The sequence below is a fragment of the Ostrinia furnacalis genome, unplaced genomic scaffold (assembly GCF_004193835.3).
Source record: "Ostrinia furnacalis isolate ACB-3 unplaced genomic scaffold, ASM419383v2 OfSCF5115, whole genome shotgun sequence".
Taxonomy (NCBI): Eukaryota; Metazoa; Arthropoda; class Insecta; order Lepidoptera; family Crambidae; genus Ostrinia; species Ostrinia furnacalis.
Genome location: NW_021135354.1, coordinates 118,516 through 146,417, shown reverse-complemented (window position 1 = coordinate 146,417; position 27,902 = coordinate 118,516). Strand labels below are relative to the sequence as shown.

The window sequence follows — 27,902 nt, the reverse complement described above, 5'->3', positions numbered from 1 at the left end:
CCACTGCTGGACAAAGGCCTCCCCCAAGGTTTTCCACAATGAACGGTCCTGCGCTGCCCGCATCCAGGCTCTTCCCGCGACCTTTACCAGATCGTCGGTCCACCTAGTAGGAGGCCTGCCCACGCTACGTTTTCCAGCCCGTGGTCGCCACTCGAGAACTTTCCTGCCCCAACGGCCATCGTCTCTACGAGCTATGTGCCACGCCCACTGCCACTTGATTTTAGCAATTCTGCGAGCTATGTCGGTTACTTTGGTTCTCCTACGGATCTCCTCATTTCTGATTCGATCACGCAGGGAAACTCCGAGCATAGCCCGCTCCATCGCCCTTTGGGTGACCTTGAGCCTTCTTATGAGGCCCATTAGGGAACTATTTGGCAGTAAATCATGCTTAGGAAAATTGGGCTTTTGAACAGCTGATAAAAATCCGTTCGAACATTAAAGGCAACCTTCGATAATCAACCCATAAAATGTATGTATGATGCAAGTGCTATTCGTAGTATATTACCACACAATATTTTCTTGTAACCAAAATATTGTAACAGTACTCACCGCTGCGGTCTTGGTTGGCCATTTGTCTAAATTCCTCCAAACATAATCCACTATAGTCGTTTCTGGTATCACCACATCTTTATACGGAGATTGTACAACATTTTCACTTGTCCAAACATGACTGTATCTTAATTTAATACTTGTTATTGTTTTGAACTTATCGAATAAATATTTGGATCGCACTGTAAAACACGACATAGCTATCGCAATGTTTAGAAGTGAATGTGGCGTTGTTGATAATGTTTTACACTCACTGAATATTAAGTTTTATTTGGACTTTGCTCCAGTTGGTAAAGTTACTTTTCGTTGAACAGTTTTGTTTATTAATTCGATATCGTATTTATGTAGTTTTTAAAAGACCGCACTGGATTATGAACCTTGGAAGGATTCAGCAGCTTTTTAAGTACTCTACGTGGATTAAAAACCCCCTATAGCAGCCGACATGGCTCCATTAGATCAACACGTCGACTTTAAATCATGATTTATATTACAAATTCAGTCCACAAGCGAGCTACAAGAGACCTGATTGCAATGACCATGACCCATAGAAGGGGCGTACCAAGTGAGGCTACTATTTACATCGATATACAGTGTCGAATATATTCGTCTCTCTCACGCAAAGCGAGATAATCAGCGTGAGCGACAAGACATGACATGTGCAATGAGAACTAATGACCGATATAATGATGTTATAAAATTCAAATACATAAGTTTTGTATTGATGTAGTAGCCTTTAGATTAACCATCTTACTTAATGTAAATTCGACTTTAAAGATAGCATTTTAAAGAAGAAAATTGATATCGAAAATAAAATAACTGAATGATAAATGCAATAATGTTTATTTGCTGTTTATTGCACAAAAATAAATATACAAAATTGTATTAATATCAAAACTATAACATATAGAAATAACAATACTTATTATAAAACTGGTTTACTAACTAGTCATACTTATCAGGGTGGAAGAGACAGTTTTGCGAAAACTGATTTTAAAAATACCTTTTTTTTAATTCTTCATCTTCCACCACCACAAATTAATCACCCCTAACCAGGTGGTTAACCTAAAGATAAAAAAAAATAGGTATTCTTTTTTTATAAATTAAACATCTTTAGGTCGTAGTTCCACTCTGCTATAACTGGTTTTTTTTTGGTTAAAACAAAAGAAGTTAATGTAAGACGATTGTCTTTTCAAATTGATTCTTATTTCGCCTTCATGTCTCTAACACCCTGTATATCAAAAGTATTAAGTGTAACAATATTGTTACCATAATGGTATTAAAATTACTAAATCTGAAAGCAATTCTATGCGACTAGAGTTAAACTATACATTTTCTTAATAACTACTTTCCCTTAACTGAAAACATTATTATTTAATTACAAAAATGAAGCTTACAAAACTGATAATATTCTGCAAATGTCATACTGATACTTTGTTATTCATTTAGAAAAAAAAATGTTAGTTGATTGATTTTTTACTTGCATGCTGAATTAGCCGTGTGGACGGTTCGCTTTCTACTGATACGTAAACTAGGAACTAAGTACAACATAATGACCAAAAATGTACTCCTTTAATACAAAACCATTTACCCTATAAAGTCCAAAAAATAATTATCAAAATAACCACTCTTTTACATTGTAACGCTTTTGGTCCCTCTTCAGTCGTAGTAGTTTTTAAGGTTTTTGATAGTGACGCATTGTACGGACAAATACCTACCTATGTTGAAATTGTGGCACTTTCAATAGTTGTAAGTAGTAGGTGTTTTTTTCCAACAGAATTATGTAGCTAGCACGAAAAAGTTTCGTCTTCGAATCGTTTGCGTATTCGATAAAATTCAATACCCAGCCTTCGAATTCAACGATAATGTGACTAATTTTGACAGTATTTTTCATACTGAGTTTACTTGTCACGTTCATAGGGGCGCTGTTTAATTTTTCATACTATAAATCTTTTGATGGCGATTCGAATATGCAAACGATTCGAAGTCCGAAGTTTTTCGAGGTAGAGGTTTAGGTATATTGTGCCGTCGACTGTACGTCACGGAAAAAGTAACAACATGTACTTCACAAAGAAAATACTGCACTATACTTAAGAATACTGAGCCTTCAAGTCTTTCCTAAGGATTTTCCCTGATGCACTTTTGGGAATGCTGTTTATGAATACAATTTCGTCTATCTTCTTGAACGATGCTACCCTTTCTTTGACGAATGCCTTGATATCCTCAGGGTCGGCTTTTTGACCGCTCTTGAGCACCACGAAGCCCTTGGGTGCTTCGCCCTTGATTGGGTGTGGGATTCCAATGACAGCAGCATCGTTGATGGCGGGGTGGTCACGCAAGACCGCCTCCAATTCTGCTGGAGGTACTTGGAAACCTTTAACCTGTAAATGATTTTGCAAGGGTAAATAAACAACACTGTACAAACATCTAGAAAACTAATTAAGTCGTTGTAGTATGAAAATATTTTGACGTTGTCTTTCTAGAAAGTGCGGGCAGAAGGTTAAACGTCGGATAGGACTTACAACAAATCTGTATTTTATTTTTGTTTTGAAAACAGTATACTTTGGCATAATGCCAGCTGCATTTTAACACGCATAACATCCGCATAGTTATTTATGTTAGTTGCGTTTACAACTTTTTTGACACTTGTGTAAGACTTACGCAGTACGCTTTGCGACCATTAGTTTTCTACTTTCCAAATACTTTTAAAGACGTTTACTCTTGGTAGGTATTATTAAATGCATGCAATGGTTATATCACCACTTATTACATTGCTCCTTACCTTTATCAGTTCCTTCAGTCTGTCAGTGATGGTGACTTGTCCCAGTTCATCAGTAACTACCAGATCACCAGTTCGGAACCAGCCGTCTGGAGTGAACACCTCGCTATTGGCTTGCGGGTTTTCCCTGTACCCAACCATCACTTGAGGGCCTTTGACTAGGAGCTCTCCCGTCTGAAATTGGCAAAATACTTCATTATCATGTGGTTCGGAAACTAAACAAAGCCTCTTGACATAGTCTATCTATTGAGCAAGAAGGTGTCCTATGCTATATTCGGCGATCCTCATCATCATCATTTTGCAAGAATAATAATAATAATAATAATAATAATTAAATAATTTATTTCAGACTTTCATCCATAGTTTGTTAGTAGGGATTAGTAACAATTTTTCCTTAAATTATGTTAGTTGAGTTAGTGCACATTACTTTTACTTTTCATTTTATTTAGAATGAGACTCTCTCTAATTTACCAGTGGCAATGGATCGAAGGATCTTCCCCGGTAAGACGTGTCTGAGAAGCACGGAGACGTTTTCCTATCGTTCGTTCGTTTTAGCCTCAGATCATAGAAGGGAATAGATGTGAAACGGGGGCGTGGCGCGTGTCTCCGCGATATGCCCAGAAACGAACATCGCCCGCGACGCCAGGTTAGTCGCGATTCAGTCGTACTGAGGAAATGTTCTCCGATATTGTTGGATAATGCGTCGTAACGTGCAATAACATAAGTGAAACGAAGAACTACAGGAACAATGAAGTCATTTACCACATGTAAGTATTGCAAATCCATTGGTATTTTGCTTATAAATAAAAAAAACTAAACATTTTTACGAACGAATTCAGTGCCGTGACATTTACTGCGATATCGAAATTAGTGGTGATAAAAATTCAAACACGTTGTACATTGACGATTTAGTTAGCAACCACTTTATGTCATGCGTAACTACTGCGCAATGTATTTTATTTCTTCCGATATCCACTGACGCGTGAAAATACACAGTACGGCCGCATGTGCCGGTCGTAACATAGTGCAGGGCTCGTGTTCTAATACGGTTTCCTATTATCGATAAATAGAAGTAAATTATTATTTTCTATTTTCTAATTTTGAATGAAAAAATCATGAGTTGCTTGCGATTTTTAAGTTTTTACAAAAACAATAACAATAGTAGAAGGGATTAGTAACTGTCAACTATGTAATTACTATAAGAGCTAGTTGAAAGCCTAATATAGGCATTATTTTTGATAAACATAGGCGGTACGAATTTCGCCATAATTAAAAAGTTAATGCGCGATAGTAGTTAATAATAATTACAGTGATCCTGTTATTATTATTAAAGTAAATAATAATATATTACCAATATTGTAAATACTGGTAAAAATCGCAAGTACCTACTTAACCCATGACTTTTCATACAAACTTTGTCAGTCTATAACTTCTATACTCCATCGATAACGACATTGAGCTTTGGTTGGGGTAAATTAATATAAGGTAACTTCATTTAGTCCCAATAATTGATTCTGAGTTTTTCGTCCATACAAAATGGAACTGACTCCTTTATGCAAAAATCGTTAAAGAACATAATAATAACGTATAATAATAAAAAGGTTTTCATACAAGCATTTTTTAAACCAATTTCGAGCCTTGCCCCCAGGATTTAAAGTATCGATATCTTATCGACTCCATTTTATCTTTCTTCTCTCTAATTGCTTTTTTCAAAGTGTGCGTCACGTCACGCGGCCATTGATTGGCCATAAGGCACGCCTTCTGGCCAATCACAGCACTTTTAAGCCGGTTGCACATGTTGTCGTAGACTCTCAGTCGCTTTGTTTTTACACAGTTGAATGTGTGTGTGGGAGCTGTGGTGGGGGAAATGTGGGGACACTGGTTCTCGTTGTAGTTACGCGCGACTTCATATCTATTCTCTTTCTATGATCTGAGGTTTTAGCTAAATGACGTGCACTACTGAACAAAGGCCTCCCAAGGATTTCCACGACAACCGTTCCTGAGCTGCCCAGGTACTTCCCGCGAGCTCCACCAGATCATTTGCCTATATATTGATGGTTTTGAGTGGTTCAAAAATGTTCTATCACAAAATATACGCACCTCATTCGGTCCCAAGCTGTTCAGGTTATCGTCAACGACCTTAGCTTCTGTGTTGGAGACTGGGTATCCTACAATTGAATAGTTATTTACGCCTCTCGGAGGCATCAACGCAAGAGGGGAGGTTTCCGTCAAACCGTAGGCTTGGCGAAAGTCGAACTCTTGCTGGAAAGAAATAAAAAATGTTCACTATTAATTAACTTTAAATGAATATAATTATATCTTGGAATATCATTGGATTAATATGTATCTTAAATTGTCGAGAAACAACTAGCACGCTGGTCACAATGGCAATGGTGACGGTGACAAATTTTTTGCGCTGTTTCTTCTATCACTGACCCATTAATTTTCCCGAAACAGTGTTGATTACAGTAATACAAGGACGAGAAACAGCGCTTTATAAAAGCCTTTTTGCAGAAAATAAACCTAAATAAGCTTTAATGTTCTATTCACCTTGACTTTTGATAGGAACCGCTTAACATCGGACTCCGCCAGTGGCGCCGCACCATTGATCACCGACTTCAAGTACTGGTACGTTTGTGAGGTGCCCGCTGGGTGCGCTCCCATTAGTAAACCTGAAAGGACCAATTTCTTTTCTCAAATAATGTTATGTTGTACAAAATTTTAAGCTATCACTGACCAATAATTCCAAGGTTTCAACTATCTTCTTTATCTCGAGGATTGCATTTTAATATCAATGTTCATCTGTCACAGATAACCGTTAGGTATCATGCGCGTGTCACTCAATCATAAACACTTAATTTTCTTACTAGATGGACAATGTTTAATGTGTTTTATCCTTTTATTTTATGTCATCTCCTTCGAACTTTTGCGACAAAAAGTAGTGCTTATCGCAGGTTAAGGGCTACAATATTGGCCCTAGCACTGCTCCTAAGGCTCAACTTTACAAGATAAAGAAAAAGTAACCAAAATATGGACACGTTTATAATAGTACTGAACCACAAAGAAAAAGGATCGATTAGAAAATCTTCAACATCTTCAAAAATAAAGACTAAGGATAGGTCAAGTACTTTTGAAGATAAATAAGACCTAACCGACCCATTTTCTTTGAAGTCCAGTGTATTAGTAACAGAAGATTACTTACAAATCGGAGGGGCAAGGTACAGCACGTCAATCTTGAATTTCTCCAACGCCTGAAGATACTTCTCCGGTTGGAATTTGGCGACCGTCACAAGCTTGGCGCCAACGGACATCTTGTGGAACATAATAGCTGAAGCGCCGTAGATGTGGAAGAAAGGCAACAAAGCCATGATGGAATCTTGGTGGGTTGCTGTAAGTAAAGTTGGAATTTGGAATGTACGTATAGCGATTTAAATTTAATTGCAGTCAAATCGTTCGTTTCAGCCAAATGACGACCACTGCTGGACAAAGGCCTCCTCCAAGGTTTTCCACAATGAACGGTCCTGCGCTGCCCGCATCCAGGCTCTTCCCGCGACCTTTACCAGATCGTCGGCAGTCAAATAGCTGCAATGTTGTCCGATACAAGTAACTAAAAGTCTACTTTCAAATAGAGGTCCAGAACTTAAGTGGACACATCTTAGAAGTCCTAGATAGTCCCAAACTTTGATTTACATCATAAGTTATGGGCATTCACGGGCTGTGAAGTGCCATTGGCAAATGATATTGATGTCTCTATTGGTATAGGTACGCAAGATCTTACTCGTAAAACAAAACCAACTAAATAAATCAGATTCGTTAGTCGTAGGCTAATGTTTGAGGTTTCAACCTTTTAAATGACCATTTTCTCGACCAACGCCTCAAGAGAAAATATGGTGGTGGCTGAAAACCAGCGCTGTCTAGGGCGGATATTCCTTGGCGGTACATGCTGAACCACCTCCATTTGCTTTTTCTTTTAGCTAGGTATAATGTAAAATAATTTTGTTTCTTGTAATTCCTTTTATGTGTTTTACACAGCAAAAACGTTTTTATTTATTTAAATTTCTTCAATGCAAAAGTGAAGAGTAACAGTCTGTTCATTTAAAAAACAAATGTTAAAATTTAACACTAAGTAACAATAAACTTTAACATGTTGTTTATTCTATACTATTAACTACATAGAAACAAATTATTTAAGATAGAAATAACATGCGCATAATTTAACTTAATCACTTAATAGGTGATTTAGCAAATACAATCTTAAAACAATGGATTGAGGACCATAATAATTTGACTGACTATGTCATAAAGGCAACTGCAATATTCTCACAACTATATTCAAGTCTGCCAATAAATTTATGTTAATTTATTACCAGCATTGTCTCTAGCGATCATAGTAGGTACCTACATCTTAGTAATTATCGGATAATAATTTGGTGCAACGTTATCTTAGTTTATGTCGTTATTTGTAGGTTGTTTGTTTTCTTTCATGACATTATTATCATCAGTATCAATAACAAGTTTGTGATTTTCTTGAGATGGAATTTTTCCGGTTATTTTATTATTTTTATCTTGATGCACTTCGTGAAGATGTATCACAATTTAATATACATTTTGACGTGTGATAGACAAATTAATTTTATTTAAGATTAGCACTGTCGTGATTCGGCATAGTTTTGCACACATAATCTGTACCTATTTTATTACAATACGAGTAAATAATTAGAATCGTTCGTTCGTTTCAGCCAAATAACGTCCACTGCTGGACAAAGGCCTCCCCCAAGAATATGCATAACGACCGAGCCTTCACCAGATCGTCAGTCCACCTAGTATGGGGCCTGCCCACGTTACGTTTTCCGGCCCGTGGTCGCCACTCGAGAACTTTTCTGCCCCAACGAAACAATTAAAATCCAGTAACAAAACTTATTACCAACCTGTAGTATCGCTGTAATTCCTAATATGCGGGTCATTCATTTGTTCAAAGTTAGCTATTAAGTTTCTATGCGTCAGCTCAACGCCTTTCGGCATTCCTGTGGTGCCACTGGAGTAAGGTAAGAAGGCGATATCTTTTGGCGTTCTTCTGACATCTTTTAAGCAGGACTTATCCACGTGGACATCTTCGCTCAGCTCGTTGAAGCACAAAGTCCCCTCCGGAGTGGGGTCCCCATTTGTCTTGATTACAATGACAGGGGTGTCCAATTTCGCTATTTTTAGTGCTTCCTTGACTACGCCTAGGATTTCTGGCATCGTCACGACCACTTTGGCTTTGGATAGCACTAGTTGGCGTTGCACCTCATCTGGAATTGGAAAAGTTATAAAATTAGTAATGAAAGTTAAATCTAAGTCTCTAAATGTAGAGCGAGAAGGCATTCAATGAAATCTTAAAGTATATCACTAAATTATGATATAATTTAGTGCTTAGCATTCAATAAGACTAGTAATACTCGTAGTTAAAGCACTTAATTTGAATACTAATGTAACCTTGAAAGTCTGTAGCAGGGACAAGTGTTAGCAATTTTGTCCGTGCGCGCGCTCCCTTACACAAGTGCTGGACTTTGGAACCAATTGTACACAAAGAACATCATTCAACAAACTTGATAAAGATAATATTCAAATTACTGTAGTTTACCCCATAACTATCAAAGTTGCCTACGTGACTGAGCTTGTTTGTAGCAATCTTGCAATAAATCTACTTGACGATATCGTTAATATTAAAAACCGATTGTGGGTTGCTGATTGCAATCATTTTTATCTTATTTGTGGCATCTGATTGGTACAATCGACTTCAGTAGTAACTTTACAGTATCACATTTTTATAGTTATCTAAAAACAGGATATCAGATAAAAAGGAAAGTAGCATTAATCAGAGCAATAAAATAAGCAAATAACGGTTCATAATTATTTTTATAGGAAAAATATTGCATTACTTTTGGAATGAGTGACGACATGGGTGTCCAATTTTCAACTATTGGTCAAACATTGGTTAACAACAAAACCATAGCTGTTCACATAATTGGCGTAGATACGGAAGACTCATAATATGTCAAAATCATCACCAATGCATGTTACATAGTGGAACATAGAACCTCCTTTTTTGAAGTCGGTTAAAAAGATACTACCGCACGTGGTACACTTAGCGCATAGCGTGCCATTCATAACTAGTGTCGTAATTTGTGGTAGAGCGTTATTACTGGGTCTTCAACTATTCTGCCTTCGTCTACAACACACATAAAGTTGCGTAAACACAAGGTCGCACGAACCAGTTGTTGCGGTAATGGCCGTTCAACTTTTAGGCCGAGTAAACAAACAAAAAGTTGTTATTTCAACAACATCAGCTTGGCCTAGGCGCAGACCACCGAATTTTAGTTGGCCGATAGTTGGGCCCGATTTCAATTTGTATGAAGAATCGGCCAAATCGGTGTAATGTGCGCACTTTCAATTTTCATTACATCTCCATTACTGATTACTGAACAGCCCGACTCAACTATCGGCCAACTAAGTCAGTGGTCTGCGCCTTAGCTTATGGTGCAGTTACACTATGCGGGAAATTGATCGAGACAGTGTAAACACGTAATTCAGTTAGTTTCGCCGTGCATCGCCCATACTTCGGTGTGCATGCTCTTCTCGGTCAATTTCCGCACAGTGTAACTGCGCCATTACACAAAGTAATACAAGACACTCGACTTAAAGTTATTTTCACTTTCATTCCACGTATGTAGAATCGAAATAAATATACGGAGAAAATTACATGATAATTTATTTTGATTTGTACCGACAGTTATGAATAACCATGACCTAAGTAAACTCTTCGGGTTATGTAATCCTTCTGTAAATGAAATTACATCCATACGGAAATTGTTCTTCTAGTAATGATGTCATTACGCTTAAATTACGATGATACTAATACCTACACTAGGTACTTGAGTTTTGTATGCAGTTGTAAAATTGATATTTTGCTGTTTTGTCTGATGTCGGTGTTGTCGATTGTAACTATGCAAGTTTTATCTTTTTTTTATAGAAAATGGTAATATTATATGATGCATGTTTTGATCACACGGAAACATGAATGTTCGCAGATTATAAAAAAACTTAATCAAATCAACCGCTTATACTATAAAGACTACCTACCTACTAATGACAAAAAACCCTAAAATCATAAAAGTATTTTTTTCAGCATGATTGAAAATTGCATCGCAATGAAAAGCGCTTTTACAGATCACAGTATTGCTTTATCCCTAACACTTCGGGACAGTGCAGTAACTGAGAACAAGCAGCGCAATAAACTCAGTCACCCAGTCACCGAATATACATGGTAAATCATACTCACGTGCGGTATAAATAGGGTTGATAGTAGATATGACGCCACCAGCCCCCAGAATGCCCATGGCAACTAGCGGGTAGTCAGGCACATTCGGCAGCATGACTGACACAGTGTCGCCATCTCTGATCTTTAACTTGAGACGGAGGTTCGCGGCAAAAGCATTGGATAGGTTGAAGGCTTGCTCGTAGGTGTAGCCTCGACCGGTTTCGGAGCATACCTGAAAATGGAATGACCTATGAGTTAGAAAGAGCCTTTTGAGGCCATAATCTCGTTTAACCCTTCAAGCTCTGCGAATCCAGACACAGTGGATAATCAATGAGGGCTATCGTTTTTATACTTAACAGTTGGCACCCCTGGCGATTGACAGGACCTTACTCTACAGTGGCGCCATCTTGATGAGTGCAAATGCGATAGTCCTCCTACCACTTTAGCGCTCACAAGTTGGCGCCACTGTCTTCGCTACTAGCAAGTGACAGGACCTTACTCTACAGTGGCGCTAACTGGTGAGCGCTAGAACGATAGCCCTCATTGTTACGCGGTAGCCGGCTACCGCTTGGAGGCTGAGAGACTAAATATATTCAGGTATCCGCTGCTGAATTGCCTTTTAGTACATCAAGGCTTCATATTTTGTTCTGAAATTGCACCTTTTAGAACTTCATAATAGAGCAGAGTCGTAAGTGCAAACTGCTCTATTTTTTAAGATCTTTTGTAACCAGGACTAAGCAGTGTACTCTAAACACAAGGGCTGCCACAATAGATCAAACCTGGTCGACCTGGTGCAAATGAAGGCCCAAAAACCAATAATAATAAATAATAACCAGGCAATCTGGAAATCATAGTCTTATATTCAACAGTAGACGTTATGTGGCTGAAATGATGACGACATAGGGATCTTGGTTACAGTACATAAAGTAAAACTGGCAGGTATAAATTTAAAGGTAGGTATCATTAAAACAATGGCTACCATGGTTTATTGTTTAAAATCTTGACAGAAAAGGCATTTGTCTGACATGATAGTGACAAAAAGTCACTTTGAACACCTGTTGAAAGGATGATATTCATTTTATATATTATTTTCTTATCATCAATGTGTGTATTATGCATACAGGGTGTTTCTTGTAAGGTCTATGAGGTGATTGATGAGTAGGTATCTGTTACAAACAATAAACTGTTTAATGCGATAATGTTAATCACTCATAAATGAATGCAATTATCCACGATAATTGGCAAGTTAATTCTATAAGTAACATATAATGGTCGTCTTTTTACAAGCTTTTTATTTCTTTTTTACTATCTAAAACAAACGTTTACCGCCAATGTCTTTTCAGGCCATTTCTCGAGGTTCTGCCAAAGGTAGTCGTATAGAGTCGCATTAGGTATTTCGATGTTGTTGTATGGAGTCTTTATTATTTTATCTTTTGTCCACATACTGCTGCTTCTTTTTACCAACTTGGTGCCATTGCTGGCACATTCGAGGACTCTTTTCACTTTTATCACGCGTCTTAAAGACATCTTGATGTGTTGTTGTCAGGATTAGTCAATGCTCGTATTCTTATAATATCTGAAACAATGATGTATTGGGTTATTGAAAATTCGACACTGTTATTATAATCCTATCAAGTATGATAATGGAAGATTTAAAGCAGACATTTGATGCTTGTCGAATTGAACCTGGCAACGAGATAATTATTATGTTACTACTGGACTAGCTGTAACCTAGTAGAAATTTAATAAGTTACGACTTTTAAGGCCTCGATGTATATAGGTATTTACGAGTACACGTAGATAAATAATAATTGATCGTAATTTACAATCAAAATTTACAATCCAATTATCTACAAGAATGCGAAATACAGAGAAGTTTATAATACCTATTGCCTTAAAACTAGGTTTAATCTAATAAAGCTAAAATTATTGATTCTATCTCTACATTATTTTTGTTAGGTTTGACGATCTAAAATATGTGATTGAAAATCGCATTGTACCTATGCTAAAAGTTAATCCAACTTTTAAATTTCTTAAATAATTACTACAATAAGTATACGAAGGTCACTTAATTATTCATGTACGTATTAATTTCGTGTCCATGTGACCTCTGCCAGTCTTGGTTAAAAATATGTACCTACTTGCTGCGTATAACAACGAACTGCACCTGTTTGATTTTTGTTTAAGAAAATGCATATTTTAATGCTTTATTTTTAGCTTTAAAAAGGAAAACAGGTCTTTTGTGAAAACTAAAAACAATATTTTGTAGTTTTGTACCTAAGTTTACTATAACCGTGCCAAAAAAAGTTATCAGGTAGGTAAATTGCGAACACGGAAAATTGACTAGCGCAATTTTATTAAAAAAATATTTTGCATAATGATGACGCACGTCGGCACGTCTAACAAAAAGTGACAATGAATCTTAAAAATCTTATACAATACTATTGTAATCGTAACTATTAAATTTAAGGTCGGAGGTGGGTGATGTAGTACAAATGATGACACGACATACAGGTGTAGGTATTTTTGCATGTTCCATTAGAAATTATTTTTTACTAAGTTAAAGATATATTCATGAGCTAGAATCAATGTTATTATTTACCAGTACAAGGTGGAAACGATAAGTAATCTCACTTTCTTAACTCTATCAGATATCGAAAAACTTGATACAGTACCTCTAGTACGAAAAACTTTCGAGTTCGTTTCGTTTGCGTATTCAAAGTGTCATCGAAAAATTTTGTATGAAAAATTAAACAGCGCCCCCTAGGGCGGCTATAATATAGGGGGCGCTGTTTAATTTTTCATAAACGAACTCGAAAGTTTTTCGTACTAGAGGTACAGTACCTCTAGTAGGAAAACCTTTCGAGTTCGTTTCGTTGCGTATTCAAAGTGTCATCGAAAAATTTTGTATGAAAAATTAAACAGCGCCCCCTATATTATAGCCGCCCTAGGGGGCGCTGTTTAATTTTTCATACAAAATTTTTCGATGACACTTTGAATACGCAACGAAACGAACTCGAAAGTTTTTCGTACTAGAGGTACAGATCCTGAAAGTGCTTCACGAGCTCTATCAAACAGTATCTAGGGTGATTGCTATAGTAATTAGCCTACACATAGTTATTGGCATATTGGATTGTTAATAAGTAGGTAAGAGACAAAAATATTTACCTACTACATTGGACTGCGTATTGCTCAGAAAAAAATATATCTCTTTTCCTCTCCTAATAACTTCCATTAGGCTTGTTTCTTTTCATTTTAGGCAAGTTGGCCAATAACTATGTATTGGCTAATTACTATAGCGATCACCCTATCAATAGTAGGTTACAGAATAAAATGGATCTATCCGGAAAATTCAATTTTTCCAGCTGCCTTACTCCACTTTTCGCTAAAAAAATAAAACTAATGTTCGATTCAGAACTTATTCAATCATTAGAAAATATTGTCAAGTTTTCTTAGATATGGAAGATTTTGGGTGAAAGTTTTATTCACTGAGCATTCAGTGCAATATGGTACTATTAGTTATTCTGTGGCAATATTTAAAGATTATGTAACACGATGTTTGTTTGTTTTTCGTTTTATCTCGTGGTGTAAACGTACCTTAATCTAACTGATAAGTGTTATCACAATTCAAATGGAATAAAAAATGTCGCTGCTTTTTTAAATCTTATGCTGAATACAAAACAAATTAGGTATTTGGTTTTTTCCATATCTTTAAACTAAGATAAAAGTAGTTTTATCTAATTGGATAAGTCGTTCAGACTTTGTACTAGTTCAGAGGATTGGTAACATAGCAACAGCAGTTTTACTGTAAAAATGGATTTTTAGAAATCATTTATATCCTACAAAAAATTAATCCCGACTCGTGATCCCAGAAACGTGGGTTCGAACCCCACCGCCGCTTGATTTTGGAGGGGTGAACCCACCCCACTTGTAACATAAGCATAATTTTAGCTTATCACGAGGGGTTGTTTGTACAATAAAAATATTCTTTCAAAAATGTAGAGTTCGATCAGTTTGAGGCATTTGAACTATTTTATTTGACTGTCATGCACCGCTAACGGAGACAAATGGAGGAGCTATGTAGTCATATAAATATGTACCGAAGTCGATGACATTTAATTGACCCTAGGTGCCATTTCAATTGTAGTCAACTCGAGTCGACTTTGGACCTTTCCTTGCTCGATGCAAGTACAGCCGCACGTCATTGACGTCATTGTCTCAAAGTAACACTATGAGACCTTATGCAGTTGTAAAAGGGACGAATATGCAACAAATAATTATGTAGAGTGGGATGTGCTGTATGTAGTACAAGTGGTAATTGAAATTGTCGACTTTGGACGAATTGAAGGTATAGCCGGTACCTCAAGCTACATACACAGTGTAATTTTTCTTATACGATTTTCTTATAACTTAAAGCTGAAGAGTTTGTTTGTTTGCTTAAACGTGCTAATCTCAGGAACTACTGGCCCGATTTGAAAAAATCATTTTGTGTTGGATAGCCCATTTATCGAGGAAGGCTTTAAGAAGAAAAGTAAAGAAAAATGTAGCATAAACGGGATTTATTTTTTACGCAAGCAAGAAGTCGCGGGCGCCGTATGTACCAAATTGTCACAGTTTGTAGAGATGCACTTCTTATCAGCAGTTGGTAAATCGCTGTCATTTCAAAAGTCATGTATATTATCAAAACAGTAGGTAGGTACTGGCAAGTTTTCAGGAAATGTAACATTGCTTAGGCTGAGTTGCACCACCTATCTTTGACCGTAACTTTGACGATAACCGGTATTTTATGTATGGAGTTTGACAGATTTTTGACGTTTGTCAAAGTTAAAGTAAGATGGTGCAACCCAGCCTTAGAGTGCATGTAAACAGACTGCAGGTGTGCTGCAGGCATGACGTGATTTTATGATTTTGGCTAAATCCTTTTATGAAGAGTTGGCACAAAAAAATTTACAATATTACCTACCTATTTTTTTTTTAGTTTTTATCAATAAAATCTTCATTTAAAGTTGAAGATAAGATAGAAAAGGATTTATATGAGCAAAACTGAATGGTAACAACTTAAATATAACCCGATAATAATTTATAATTTTAAATGGATCTGATTATAATGATTAATCAATTTATTGTTTCATTAGCGGAACATTCAAAGCTATTGTTTAAAATATCGATTAGGTTTTTAAATTATTGTTTTTAAAGTTATGATTGTGTTTATAGTTATGATTCTAAATATTGTGCTAAAATAATTATTTATGTTTTTAGCGTGAGTTAACACTAAATATTAAATGAGTAGTGTATTTTGGAAATGTAAAAATTAATACTATCAATACTATCGTTCCATTACAAGCTTTTATTTTTTATTTTGCTAACATGTGGTAGTTCTTTGGTATTTTTAGAATGCTCGGCCTTCAAGTAGTTGTTCCACTTTTGGAGTCAGAAATTATTACTGTCTTCCTTAAATTGATAAACAATGGTGAAATAGGAAAGATACATTTCTAGGTCATCTAGCATTATCAACAGCCTATTGCAGTCCATTGGTGGTCATAGTCTTCCCCCCATACGAGCCATCTTACTCTGTCTTCTCATGGCACATCCAGCTTCTGCCAGCGATCTTTCGCGAGTCATCACTCCACCTACTTCTTCAGTTGTTTAATGTAAATCAAACCTCGTTAAGGCCCGATTCGACCAAACTTTTATCCGAGAATAACTCCGGGTATTACTGGCACATTGGCAGTTTCAGTATGGGAAATATGTCAAAAATGTCGAATAATGTATTCTTAGATTAATATTTACTCTTGTTTAGTCGAATCCACCCTAAGACGTTTATTTGTCAAGTGGAAATTAATGTGACTCGAACATTACAACATAGGTGTTTTAAATGTATTGTTTTTTTTTACGGATCACGTGGCGACTAGCATTTCCGTAAGCAGGTTTTAATCTAGAGTCACCGTCTCTACCTACTCGTACTCAAGTGTCAGCGTACCGGTTTTTAACAAATAAATACTGACCTAATTTTTCTTCAGCTCATGCGCGATTATGACACAGCTGTGCGCACTTAGAAACAGAAAATAAAAGTAAGTCCCGATTTAAATGTAATTAAACATTTTTGTGACCATGAAAGTTTAAAAATAATATGACTCTACTTTTGTTTAAATGATAAAAATACGATGACCTTCGTGTTTAGTCAACAGCAGACATGCGTTTTTGTTTTAATATAGCATATACATATTTTATTAATGCATATTAGATGCTACAGAACATTAAGATAAGATAAGATAAGATAAGATAAGCATTTATTAAGTAATGCTTTTGACTGGGAAAGTTTTTATGCTACATAACAATAAAGCTGTTGGGAATTTGGGGTTAACTGTGAATGAATGTCGACAGCAACTCGGATGCTTCTGTTGATCTTTTATGCCTGCCTTTAAGAATGATTCCTGGCATTGCATTCGTAAGCCGGTTATGTTAAAATGCTACAGTTTATCGATTTGAGGATTTAGTTCATTGATAAGATGATAACAGAATCATAAATATCATCAGAAAAATCAAGCAATATAATTTTTTCTTCGTTATACCACGTTATACTAATCGTAAAAAAATCAGATGGGCCAGAATATCAAGGTAGAGCTGGAATACTAAAAAAAAGAGACGAATTTTGTAGATAAAGTAAATTCTACAGAAAAAGTGGTTCAATGCTGTGCTTGCAACGTAGTTTTCCATCAACATTTCGAAATATTTACAATTTAAATCAACATTTTAAATCTATCTATTTTCATAAGAGAAGAATATTTTTGTGATACTCGTAGGTATTAACAATGTAAAGTTTATTAGGAAGCTATTATAAATGAAGTACAATTTGGTTCCAGTTATCATAAATACATGTTTTATGATATTTTATTTTACAGTTCCTGATAAAAAGTAGACACCCTACTTTATAAAACTGTAATAAGATAAGAGCACTTGACTACCGGTTACTTAATTATGCAGAATTTAAGCTGTATTTCATTGTTCTTAGTTCTTTAACAGCTCATTGTTACGCAAATTGTTGTTGACCTACAAAATGCTTTAATTTTAAACAAGTTTAACATTTTTAAACGAACATTAGCACATAATCAGCGATAAAAAAAGACCGCAAAATACAACACAATCAACTCTTTGAATGAAATGGACTTTGTTTACCTACATTCATGATCTGTATTCTGTAGCGTACTCACTTGTTGACTGTTATTTATACGAATAACGATGTTATATCGATTCTTATACCGATTTCCATCGAATAGTCTTGATGCTTGGTCGAAAACTGTCACTGTAGTCGATTGTCAAAGCACTATTTTTGTTTTTTTTGTCACAGTGAAATGTGTTCGGGTGCCGGTAACGGGACGTGATACCGCACCGGGGACCGGTCGTCGACTAAATGCGTGTTCGTTGAAATACACCGACAAATTAATCGGTATACGCTGTATTCGTTGCACTAGGGCTGGTAGATGACAGAAACTTACTTTACAACTAATGCTTTTGACTGGGGAAGTTTTTATGCTACATAACAATAAAGCTGTTGGGAATTTGGGGTTAACTGTGAATGAATGTCGATAGCAACTCGGATGCTTCTGTTGATCCTTTATGCCTGCCTTTAAGAATGATTCCGGGCATAAAAGTTGACTGGTAGATAATTTCTTATGTCTTTATGAAAAAAAGTTACAACTAAATAAATAATTCTATCGTTTCTACACCTAGTATTATTACCAATTTTTCTCTCCCTCTCTCTCTTTTGAATGCTGATGGTTTTTTAAATAAAATACTTTTTTATCCAGGCTTTTTCAAGGCAATAGTGAATGGGCACTTACAGGGCGTACACCTACCATCCTAGACTGCATCTCACTCAATAACAGGTGCGACTGCGGTCAAATACCAGCATTGTTAAGCATAAAAAATAAGGAAATTATTAAGTATTAAGTACCTGGTAACCCTAAATCCAGCTCAGCTTGATACAAAATATCTCAAATCGTGAGCGTGACCGGTTAGACCCGTGTGTGGCATTTTGCAGTGTGTCAGTGTTCAAACCAAAATATTATTGTTTGAACAGACGCAAAGCTGTTTTTGGCAGTGATATTATTATAACCCATGCTTAGGTTAAAACGCGCACGGCATATCAAGCTCTTCACTGTGGCAGTTTATGTGGTTGTAATAAAAGCGAGATTGCAACGAATATGTCAAGCCTGATGCGCTTTTGTCTTTATACGTAGGTAGGATTAATATTGCAATTTTTTTTGATACAAAAATTTGTTGTTTGATAAAGCCTGGTCCGTGAGCACGTAGAATTTTGTCCAATATAATTACGCGCGACCGATAAGGATGGGTAGCTTGGGGTCATTGGACAAAATTCAACGTGCTCACGGACCAGGCTTTATAAATAAAAATGTTTTTATCCTTTGTAGATAAAAAATGATGGCCGTGCTAACTCCACACATTAAAAACTATTGTTATCTCAAAATTTTAAAATTATATTTTAGTAACAAAATAAATCTAACGAATCATCCGCTTTTAATTATTTGTTCTACGATTATAAATATCAAAATAGGTGAGTACACGTTGAGGTGACCTGCAATGCCAACAATGATGTAATACTTATATTAGTTGAGGAAATAACAAATTGTTAATCAAGAACTAATTTAATAGGATAAGTCCATAATCGTGAACTCGAGGCACACAAAAATATCGAGATTTTCCGTATTATAAAGTGTTATATATTAAGTTTTGCCCCCGATAGTTGAAAAGGCGCATCTATTTTTTTTTCAAATATGAATTAAACTCAAGGACAATTAATAAAGCGTATAAAACTTTAATGTAAGACAAGAAGAACAAGAAATTATTGAAAATATTTATTAAATTTATGTCTGCTTTTCCTTCCACAATAACTACATAGAGTAACTATAAATGGCATAACATACTTAATTATAATTAACTATATTTTAATTATAAAGTGCACTAAGTACAAAAATAAAATAATTATGTAATTTTAATAGCACCAAATTCCTCCTTGAGGAGTGTAACAATAATATAAATTAAATGCTTTGGGAATGACAAAACATACCTATGTATTTGTTAAAGTTTTAAGAATTAACGCAAACTTTCTTTATAAAATTATATAAAAAATCAACAATAATATGAATAAAAGTAGTAAAACTATCTCTTTCTTGCCTATAATTATAATAAGACCAAACTATGTATTATGTAATAAATTACAGTCTACTTAGTAGTAGTAGTACTTTATTTCGCCCTATTTGGTTTCACTGCAGTATTTTTTTTTTAACTTTTACTTTACTATTTTGTATACAATAGAAGATCCCTATTAAAAACCCTTACCTGGCAGACCTCAAAATGTCCGAAAAATTGCAAAACCATCTTTTGTATTTTTTTGGGATGAACAAATAGATAAGCATTGAGGGCTCAAAATTGTACCCTTGTTGGCACTATCAAAAACCCTATTTTGAACTTTAAGTAGTCGAGATAAATTCAAGATTGGTTCAATCGACTTACGAGGCACCTGGGTTTCTAAGTGATTCTCAGCTTGGTGACCAACTCATTTGTGAGTTAAATTGTGTGAAACAGCACTATAAAACTCGATTAGTTACACCAAGCAGTACTTTACTTTCAATAACATAAGATCGTTTTTTGTACATAACACCAACGTAAAATTGACGAATTAGGCACTCTGGTGAGGTAATCTGACTTGTTAATAATCCTCTTCCAATGAAACATTAGTTTAGGAATCCGTTATGCTTTAGAACTAGTCCATAATTCCATCATATTGCATTTTACCCTAGTACCCGGCCACATAACAACCACTTAAGTCCTAATATTTACAAGACTGTACAACCTAGCCTTAGAAACTTTAAAGGACAATGTGTCTAACAAGGCTGTATGTTTCTTTAATAAAGATAGATAAATAGATAAAACTCCCGTCCTGGCTACGCATACATCTTCTTCAGTTCCCTTCTTAATATCTTCCCCGTCGTGTTCTTTGGTATTGAATCCACTAATATCACTTCATCTATCTTCTTGTATGCTGCTACTTGATTGGCCACGAAGTCTTGGATGTCTTCTGGCGCTGCTTTCATATCTTTCTTTAGGATGACGAACGCTTTCGGCACTTCTCCGAAGAATTCGTGAGGAACGCCTATAACGCCAGCATCGGCTATTGCGGGGTGCGATCGGAGTACGCTTTCCAGCTCAGCTGGAGCCACTTGAAGACCTTTGACCTGTGAACATAAAATGTTAAGGTAATGAGGGCTATCGTTTTTATACTTAACAGTTGGCACCACTGGCGATTGACAGGACCTTACTCTACAGTGGCGCCATCTTGATGAGTGCATATGCGATAGTCCTCCTACCACTTTAGCGCCCACCAGTTGGTGCCACTGTCTTCGCTACTAGCAAGTGACAGGACCTTACTCTACAGTGGCGCTAACTGGTGAGCGCTGAAACGATAGCCCTCATTAAAATATCTAATTCAACTTAATCTGAAAGCCCAGTGAAAAATGATAAATTCCTCGAAATACTGTTTTTGTTACCAATGAAGGAGAAGCTCAGGCGATACTGAAACTAGAAAAGAGCTTCTCCCGGAATCCCCAGCATAACTGAGCAAGAAAAAATCTAATGGGAATCAAATGCGAGACCTCTAAATCTTTTAACCACTAGTCCACAGAGGCGGCTAAGAAAGTGTTTTCTTTTTGAGTAGAAATCACGTTAACCTTAGATTATTTACAATTTTAATTACCTTGATGAGTTCCTTTATCCTATCAGTGACGTAAGCTCCTACTCCAGGCTTGTAGTATCCAAGATCACCAGTCTTGAAGAATCCGTCATCTGTCAAAGAGTCTGCAGTCGATTTGGGGTCTTTGTGATATCCTTTCATGATTGTTGGTCCTTTGACGTATAATTCTCCTCGCTGAAACATAAATCACAGGTAATTTTTATATTTGAACTTGGATATTTCCAGTATTGCTAAAAATATTGACAAGTTTTCCAACTAGTGTGGGATGTAACCCCCATATCAATAAAAATTACACGCACGTTAAACTTTAGTTTATAATGATGTACCTAGTATGGAAATGAAATTTTAAACTATTGTTTAACATGTGTAACAACTGTTTATTAGTAAGAGGGTAAAGGTTTAATGTGCTTTAGCGGTAAAAATTAGTTATTTTAGAATTGAATTTAACATTGCCTAGATAGCTATTAATAAAATCTGCCTTATCATCTTGTTATTGCGTAAATCTTCACAAAACTCAATATTCATTGTATAGACCGCATAGCTAAATAGATATTATGGTATCTTATTTGTGGTTCTAATAAAAGCTAAATTGCAAAAGAATTTTACTGTCCGATACAAACACATCAAACGGTTGAGATAAAAACATAGACCACACGTATAAAGTATAAAGTTTTGTGTACCTACATGATTATTATAGCTGAACCGGATTCTGTAGTAGGTACTTATAGTTCTATTATTGTTGTTTTACCATACTTCACCAATTACCCGATTGTCCAGATTTCATTAAAAAAAATCTACAATAGGTACTTACTTCTCCAATAGGTACAGGGTTCCCAGTCTGAGGGTCGACGTACTTCAGCGTGATACCAGCCATGACTTCCCCACAAGAGTCATAGTCGTTCTGTCGTCCTATAAACGTAGCTGTTGTTAGCGACGTGGTCTCGGTTGCACCGTAACCTTGGCAGAACTGGAAGTCTTTGTTCTGAAATAAACCAAAAAATAATTGTTGAAGTAAAGCAATTAATTCCAACTTGGGCCTTGATTTTGATGCTTTGTAGGTGAACAAAGATCATCATCATCATCAGGTCATTTAGTATCAATTTTATTGCAGGAGCACGACCTTTTCTAATTACCAAATGAAGAATGGCAAATGAAGGATTAGGCCTTCCTATCCCCAGGCGGGTTGGGGAAACTCCTAAACGAAACGAAAATTTTCAGTAAATTCTTGTAGGCAGTAGCTATACGAAAGGGAGTGGCTATTTCCATAGACAACCAGTCAGTAGGAGTAACTACATCAAACATGGACTTTATAGTAAACCATAATATTTTTTCCCTGCTATTGCTTTGTGTCAGTGTGTACTGTTCGTCTATAATATGGTTTTGTCGTTGGGTAGCAGATAAAGGGTCGCAAAGGATAAATAAAAATACCTTCGTCTTAGCAGAGATGGCCGCAACATCAGAGGCAGCAAGAGGAGCAGCTCCGCACACCATGAATCTGGCGTGGCTGAAGTGCTCGTGGTTCACATCTGGATGCTTGCCCAAGAGGATTGCTGGAAACGTATCGAGGTACAGAATTTAAGATCATTGCTCCACTGAAGTGAACATTAATGTACACACAATCATTCAAAGCTGATAGTGTGCTACGAAATTGTCGAAAAATCTGAATCAGACTTTTTATTACCCTTAAATTGATTTTGTTCGAACAATAATTAATTAAAGAAATGAAACTGTCAAAATAATTGTGTTTATATAGCCACAGGATGTGTTAGTTGCAGCACTAACAGAGTAGTAACATTAATTTTCAGTTATAAGAAACATTGCTTGAATTATTCTTATAGGCACTTGACTTAATCACCTTTCAACCCGACACATATTTTTTAATGAGACAGAATAATAAAATATCGGCCACGAGCGAGCCCACTAATTACACACCTCGTGAAAAATCAAGTCACTTTTGTGTGACAAAAATTAGGTATCTACGTGCGGTCCACACAGCTTATAACCGCAGTCTGTAGAGGAACACTATATGTGGTCGCGATCCTCATCAGTGAGGGACCAAGGAAGAAGAAGAAGAATTACCTATAGGAGGTACCACGTAAAGCAAGCTGACGTTTTCAGCTTTCAGCAAGTTCAGGTACAGACTGGCGGAGAAGGAAGACATGGTGATGAGCTTGCAGCCGTTCGCCAGATGCGCTATGAGTGTGATGACCAGCCCGTAGATGTGGAAGAAGGGTAGCACGCAAGGGACTACGTCTTGGAAACTGTCTGAAATACAAATAGATCGATAATCAAAATTGGAGTGCATTAGCAACAAAAATATTAGTAGATTGGTACATACAATATAGATGTAGAAGACGTAGAATAAAATTACACTTAGGCTGGGTTGCACCATCTTACTTTAATTTTAACAATCATTAAAAGTCTGTCACACTCCATACAAAAACACACACACACACTCACACACACATATTAAAGTCACAGTAAATTAAGTTAAAGTCGCAGTTAAAATAAGGTGGTACAACTCAGCCTAAATCTTTTGTGAAGAAAAAAAAAACCTATTGTGTAGTTTGGAACATTGAAACCACAAAGCGTGTGACATTGGACCTTCTGGAGTTATTAAGTTAGTGATTTTTTCAGACATTCGGGCTGTATCAAGCCTCTAATGTTCTAACCAAACTGGGAACAATACACAGTGATTTTAATGTGTAACCAGGGAATCGAACCCTGATCCTCCGAATCGAAAAGTCTCACTCTTTAAGCATTAAACCATGAAATCAAATGGTACACAAGAATTTGATGCTAGAAATTTTAGTGGATGATAAAATTGACTTACCTGAGGCCAGATTGCAGTAACAATTGGTTTTTTGGGACATAATCTCTATACCAGCCTTAAGATTCTTGTAAGTAATCTCTACGCCTTTAGGCAGTCCTGTGGTCCCGCTTGAAAATGGTATAAATGCTATATCGTCATCTTTCTTTTCAATTTTGTCTAGCAAGGCATTATCTACTTCTCCATTTTCACCTATTTCTGAATATCTTACTGTGTTATCAGGTACGGGTTTATTAGGATCATCTACTATAACTATTTTGGCATTTACTTTGGCATTTTGGAGACCTTTCACAACAATTTCGTACCGGTCTGAAGTGGTGATAAATACTTTCGGCTGGGTTAGTGAAGATTGGTGTGTTACCTCATCTGAAATTAAAAGAAAATTATAAGTACATGATAATACATTAAGTGTAAAAAGAGTTGATGTAGTCCTAAAAGGAAGGTGACGTTGTGTTATACCTATTTCCTTTCGTTGATATTTTTGAATAAAAAGTGCATTAGCATAATATGGAATAGTACATTTGTCTACACGTAAATTGGTAAATGTTTTTCAACACTTACTTCCTGGGGTTAGATTCCACTTGATTTAAAATGAGAAACAGGAAACGGAAGTAGGCATTATAAATAAATCAATGGCAAATCTTTCTGCCAATGGAATAGAATTGAACTAACGGGATAAGGCGAGGCAGACGAAGAAGAAGAGTCAAAACCGAAAGTCTAAATATTGTGGCAAACTTATAATTATACATATTGCTTTAAAACTTAATTTTATTAGTAGCTTCAAACAAATAAATGAAAAATATCGCCCAAAAAACCTAAAACAAATAATAAAGATAAGCAAATTTTATTACTGGATTTACTCGTACGTATGAGTATTTCCCCGATTACCGGCTAAGGTCTTTTATCAGCCACTTATCAATGACTTGTTAATTATTATGGTTATAAGTCTAAATTATTATCAAGGTTTTTGACACCCCGCTAGTTTGCCTTGTGACTAACTTTTCCGCAATTGCAAAATCAAAAATCTATGTCAAAGTCAAACATTACAATTTTATGTCAAATTCATTAAAAAAAATGTAACTCAACAAATCCTAACATTTATCCAAAGATCTTGCATACCTTGCAGGTATGTAAAGGGATACCATTAGTTTGATAAAGATAAATTATAGCAATTAAAATTATTTTGTCGTTCTACAAAAAACTTAATGGGGCAAAAAGTTCTCGAGTGGCGATCACGGGCTGGAAGACGTTCCCACTAGGTAGACCGACGATCTGGTAAAGGTCGCAGACCTGGATGAGGGCAGCGCAGTACCGCTCGTTATGGAAATTCTTGTTGGAGGCCTTTGTCCAGCAGTGGACATCTTAACATTGAAACGAAACGAAGCACAAAAATAGGGAATCATATACTTACGTTCTTTATAAATAGGATTCAAAGTAGTCAATACGCAGCCAGCTTCTAAGGTCCCAAATGCAATGACAGCAAACTCGGGGCAGTTCGGAAGCATCACAGCCACCACGTCACCGGATTTTAGTCCCAACTTCTTGTGGAGAGAAGTCGCAAACGTCGCCATGTTTGTACGCAGTTGGGGATACGTGTAGCTTTTCTTTGTCTCCGCACTTTCCTGAAAACAAATGAATGTAAGTTACTACGAAAGATCGGATTATATTTTTTGTTGCAAAATATCATCATGTACTAGCGGCCGCACGCGACTTCGTACGCGTGGATGCCGTTTTACCTCCGTTTTACCCCCTTAGGGGTGGAGTTTCGTAAAATGCTTTCTTAGCGGATGCCTACGTCATAACATGTACCTGTGTGCCAAATTTCAGCCCGATCCGTCCAGAGGTTTGGGCTATGCGTTGATAGATCACTATGTCAGTCAGATTTATAACAACTTCATAAGATAATAAGAGTACCTACATTGCTTTTGCTAGACGCTGTTTTTAACTGCATTATAATAATGTAAATTCATCTATTGAAATGACTACTTATACCACACTTTTAGTGGACATTTTGCTAATTTTGTACAACTAAATTTTAATAGTTAAGTAGGTGTTTACCTAAGTTTTATAATAATTGAATATTTTCCAAATAAATAATAATAGGTACTTAAATAGATAAATGCTGTCGTTTTCAGTTTTCAAAATTTACAAGGAAAATGAATAATTCATGGTCTTGTGATTTGTACTTATTCAATTGTCTTTTATACCAACATTATCTGTCTGATCCTAGCTAGGAGGAAGGACCTTAGCCTTAACTTAATATGTACAATTGTATTTTGGATAAATTTCTACAGATTTTAGCCGTTCCTAACCGAGCATAAAAACAAGAGTAGTTAATTCCATGGCAGAGGTTCATTTATTTAACCGCAATTACAGCCAAAATCAGCTATAACCATAATAAACGTGAATTTATTACAATTTTTTTGAAGTATTTTGTATTATCAAGTAAAATAAAGCTAAAGGATTTAGGTATCATTTCTTGAACCCACCGCGAATTTTTATCACAACATTACGAGTAAATACCAAAATAAATGATAATGCTGTAAGATAAAGCAGAATGACTCTACAAACAGAAGAAACGTCAAAATATTTTGATATGAAAGTTATTTTTATAGGTATTTCTATAAATTATTTCACATCCACAGCAGCAGATATTATATTTTTATTATTAGCCAAATAATGTCCAAGACCTTAATCTCAGAGGTCCGGCATTTAACTCCCGCATGATGAAAAACCTGGAAGGTGTTTTGAGTGCTAGAAACTCTTCGTAGGAACTAGACGAGTGGCATGGTTTGAGGAAGGTCTATATCTAGTGGACTGACGTGAGTTGAGAATATTTGCAAGCATATACGGCTGCTAGTTGAAGTAGCTGCTGGTAGCTGCTAGAAGGCTATTGTTTTAAGTTCGTTTATTGATTTGGTAGTAAATTGAAGAGTTTGCCACTAAAGAACATACGATTCTAGAGTCTAGATTCCAGTAAGTAGGTACATTAATGGTTTGATTGGTTAAACTTGCGTAATTGTATCCACTTCAGATAAGTAGGTTGGTAATTGCTTATCAATTGCGAAGTACCTAGTTTGTTATACTTAAACAAAGCGGAGGAAATAAGTAGTAAAATGATAGAAGAGTACTAAAGTACACTAATGGCGGTTGCCTTGCATTCTTTCCAATACAGTAGTCATAGTCATTAGAGTTACAAAACCAAATAACTGCTCTACTTTTCCTGTCGGTAAAATAGAGCAGTTAGGTATTCGTGATTGTAACTTCTGGCTCAGGATGTTTTATTTATCATCATTACCAAAATGCTACTTTTTATTTGCGCATGTATTTTGCAATGAGTTATTTATTTTTATTTAAAATACTGCACGCACAAAAAAATAGCGGTACAACAGGCGAACTTAATACCATGTGACATTCTCTACCAGCTAACCTTAGGCAAAACAGTGAAAACCCGTCGTCCACTGCTAAAAATAATTATTATTTGTACATTGTGTATTGTACTTATAAGAAAATTTTACCATCTATTAGCAGTAGGTTGTGACCTTAGTGAAATATTCAAGAAAAGAAGAAGACAGTGTCATGTTAACAATATTTTTGGCAGGTATTAAAGGTTGTACGGTTATGCTAACTATCATTTGCCCATGTTAAACTCACAAATCATTTTTACTGCATAATT

At 36.0% G+C, this 27,902-nt stretch overlaps 1 protein-coding gene across 1 annotated transcript in view; it reads right to left on the bottom strand.

Annotated features, from left to right (window-relative positions):
- LOC114360659 (uncharacterized) overlaps positions 1-27,902 on the bottom strand; it is a 45,859-nt gene that overhangs the window by 7,340 nt on the left and 10,617 nt on the right. The window contains exons 2-18 of the mRNA XM_028315413.1: positions 25,638-25,848; positions 24,230-24,592; positions 23,476-23,661; positions 22,825-22,946; positions 22,208-22,378; positions 21,400-21,570; positions 20,592-20,881; positions 17,837-17,843; positions 11,952-12,167; positions 10,647-10,857; positions 8,254-8,616; positions 6,528-6,713; positions 5,876-5,997; positions 5,426-5,587; positions 3,329-3,499; positions 2,643-2,927; positions 550-816 (exon numbers count right to left, since the gene is read on the bottom strand). Coding sequence (XP_028171214.1) covers positions 550-816; positions 2,643-2,927; positions 3,329-3,499; positions 5,426-5,587; positions 5,876-5,997; positions 6,528-6,713; positions 8,254-8,616; positions 10,647-10,857; positions 11,952-12,167; positions 17,837-17,843; positions 20,592-20,881; positions 21,400-21,570; positions 22,208-22,378; positions 22,825-22,946; positions 23,476-23,661; positions 24,230-24,592; positions 25,638-25,848 — 3,504 coding nt within the window. The remainder of the gene's footprint in view (positions 1-549; positions 817-2,642; positions 2,928-3,328; positions 3,500-5,425; positions 5,588-5,875; positions 5,998-6,527; positions 6,714-8,253; positions 8,617-10,646; positions 10,858-11,951; positions 12,168-17,836; positions 17,844-20,591; positions 20,882-21,399; positions 21,571-22,207; positions 22,379-22,824; positions 22,947-23,475; positions 23,662-24,229; positions 24,593-25,637; positions 25,849-27,902) is intronic.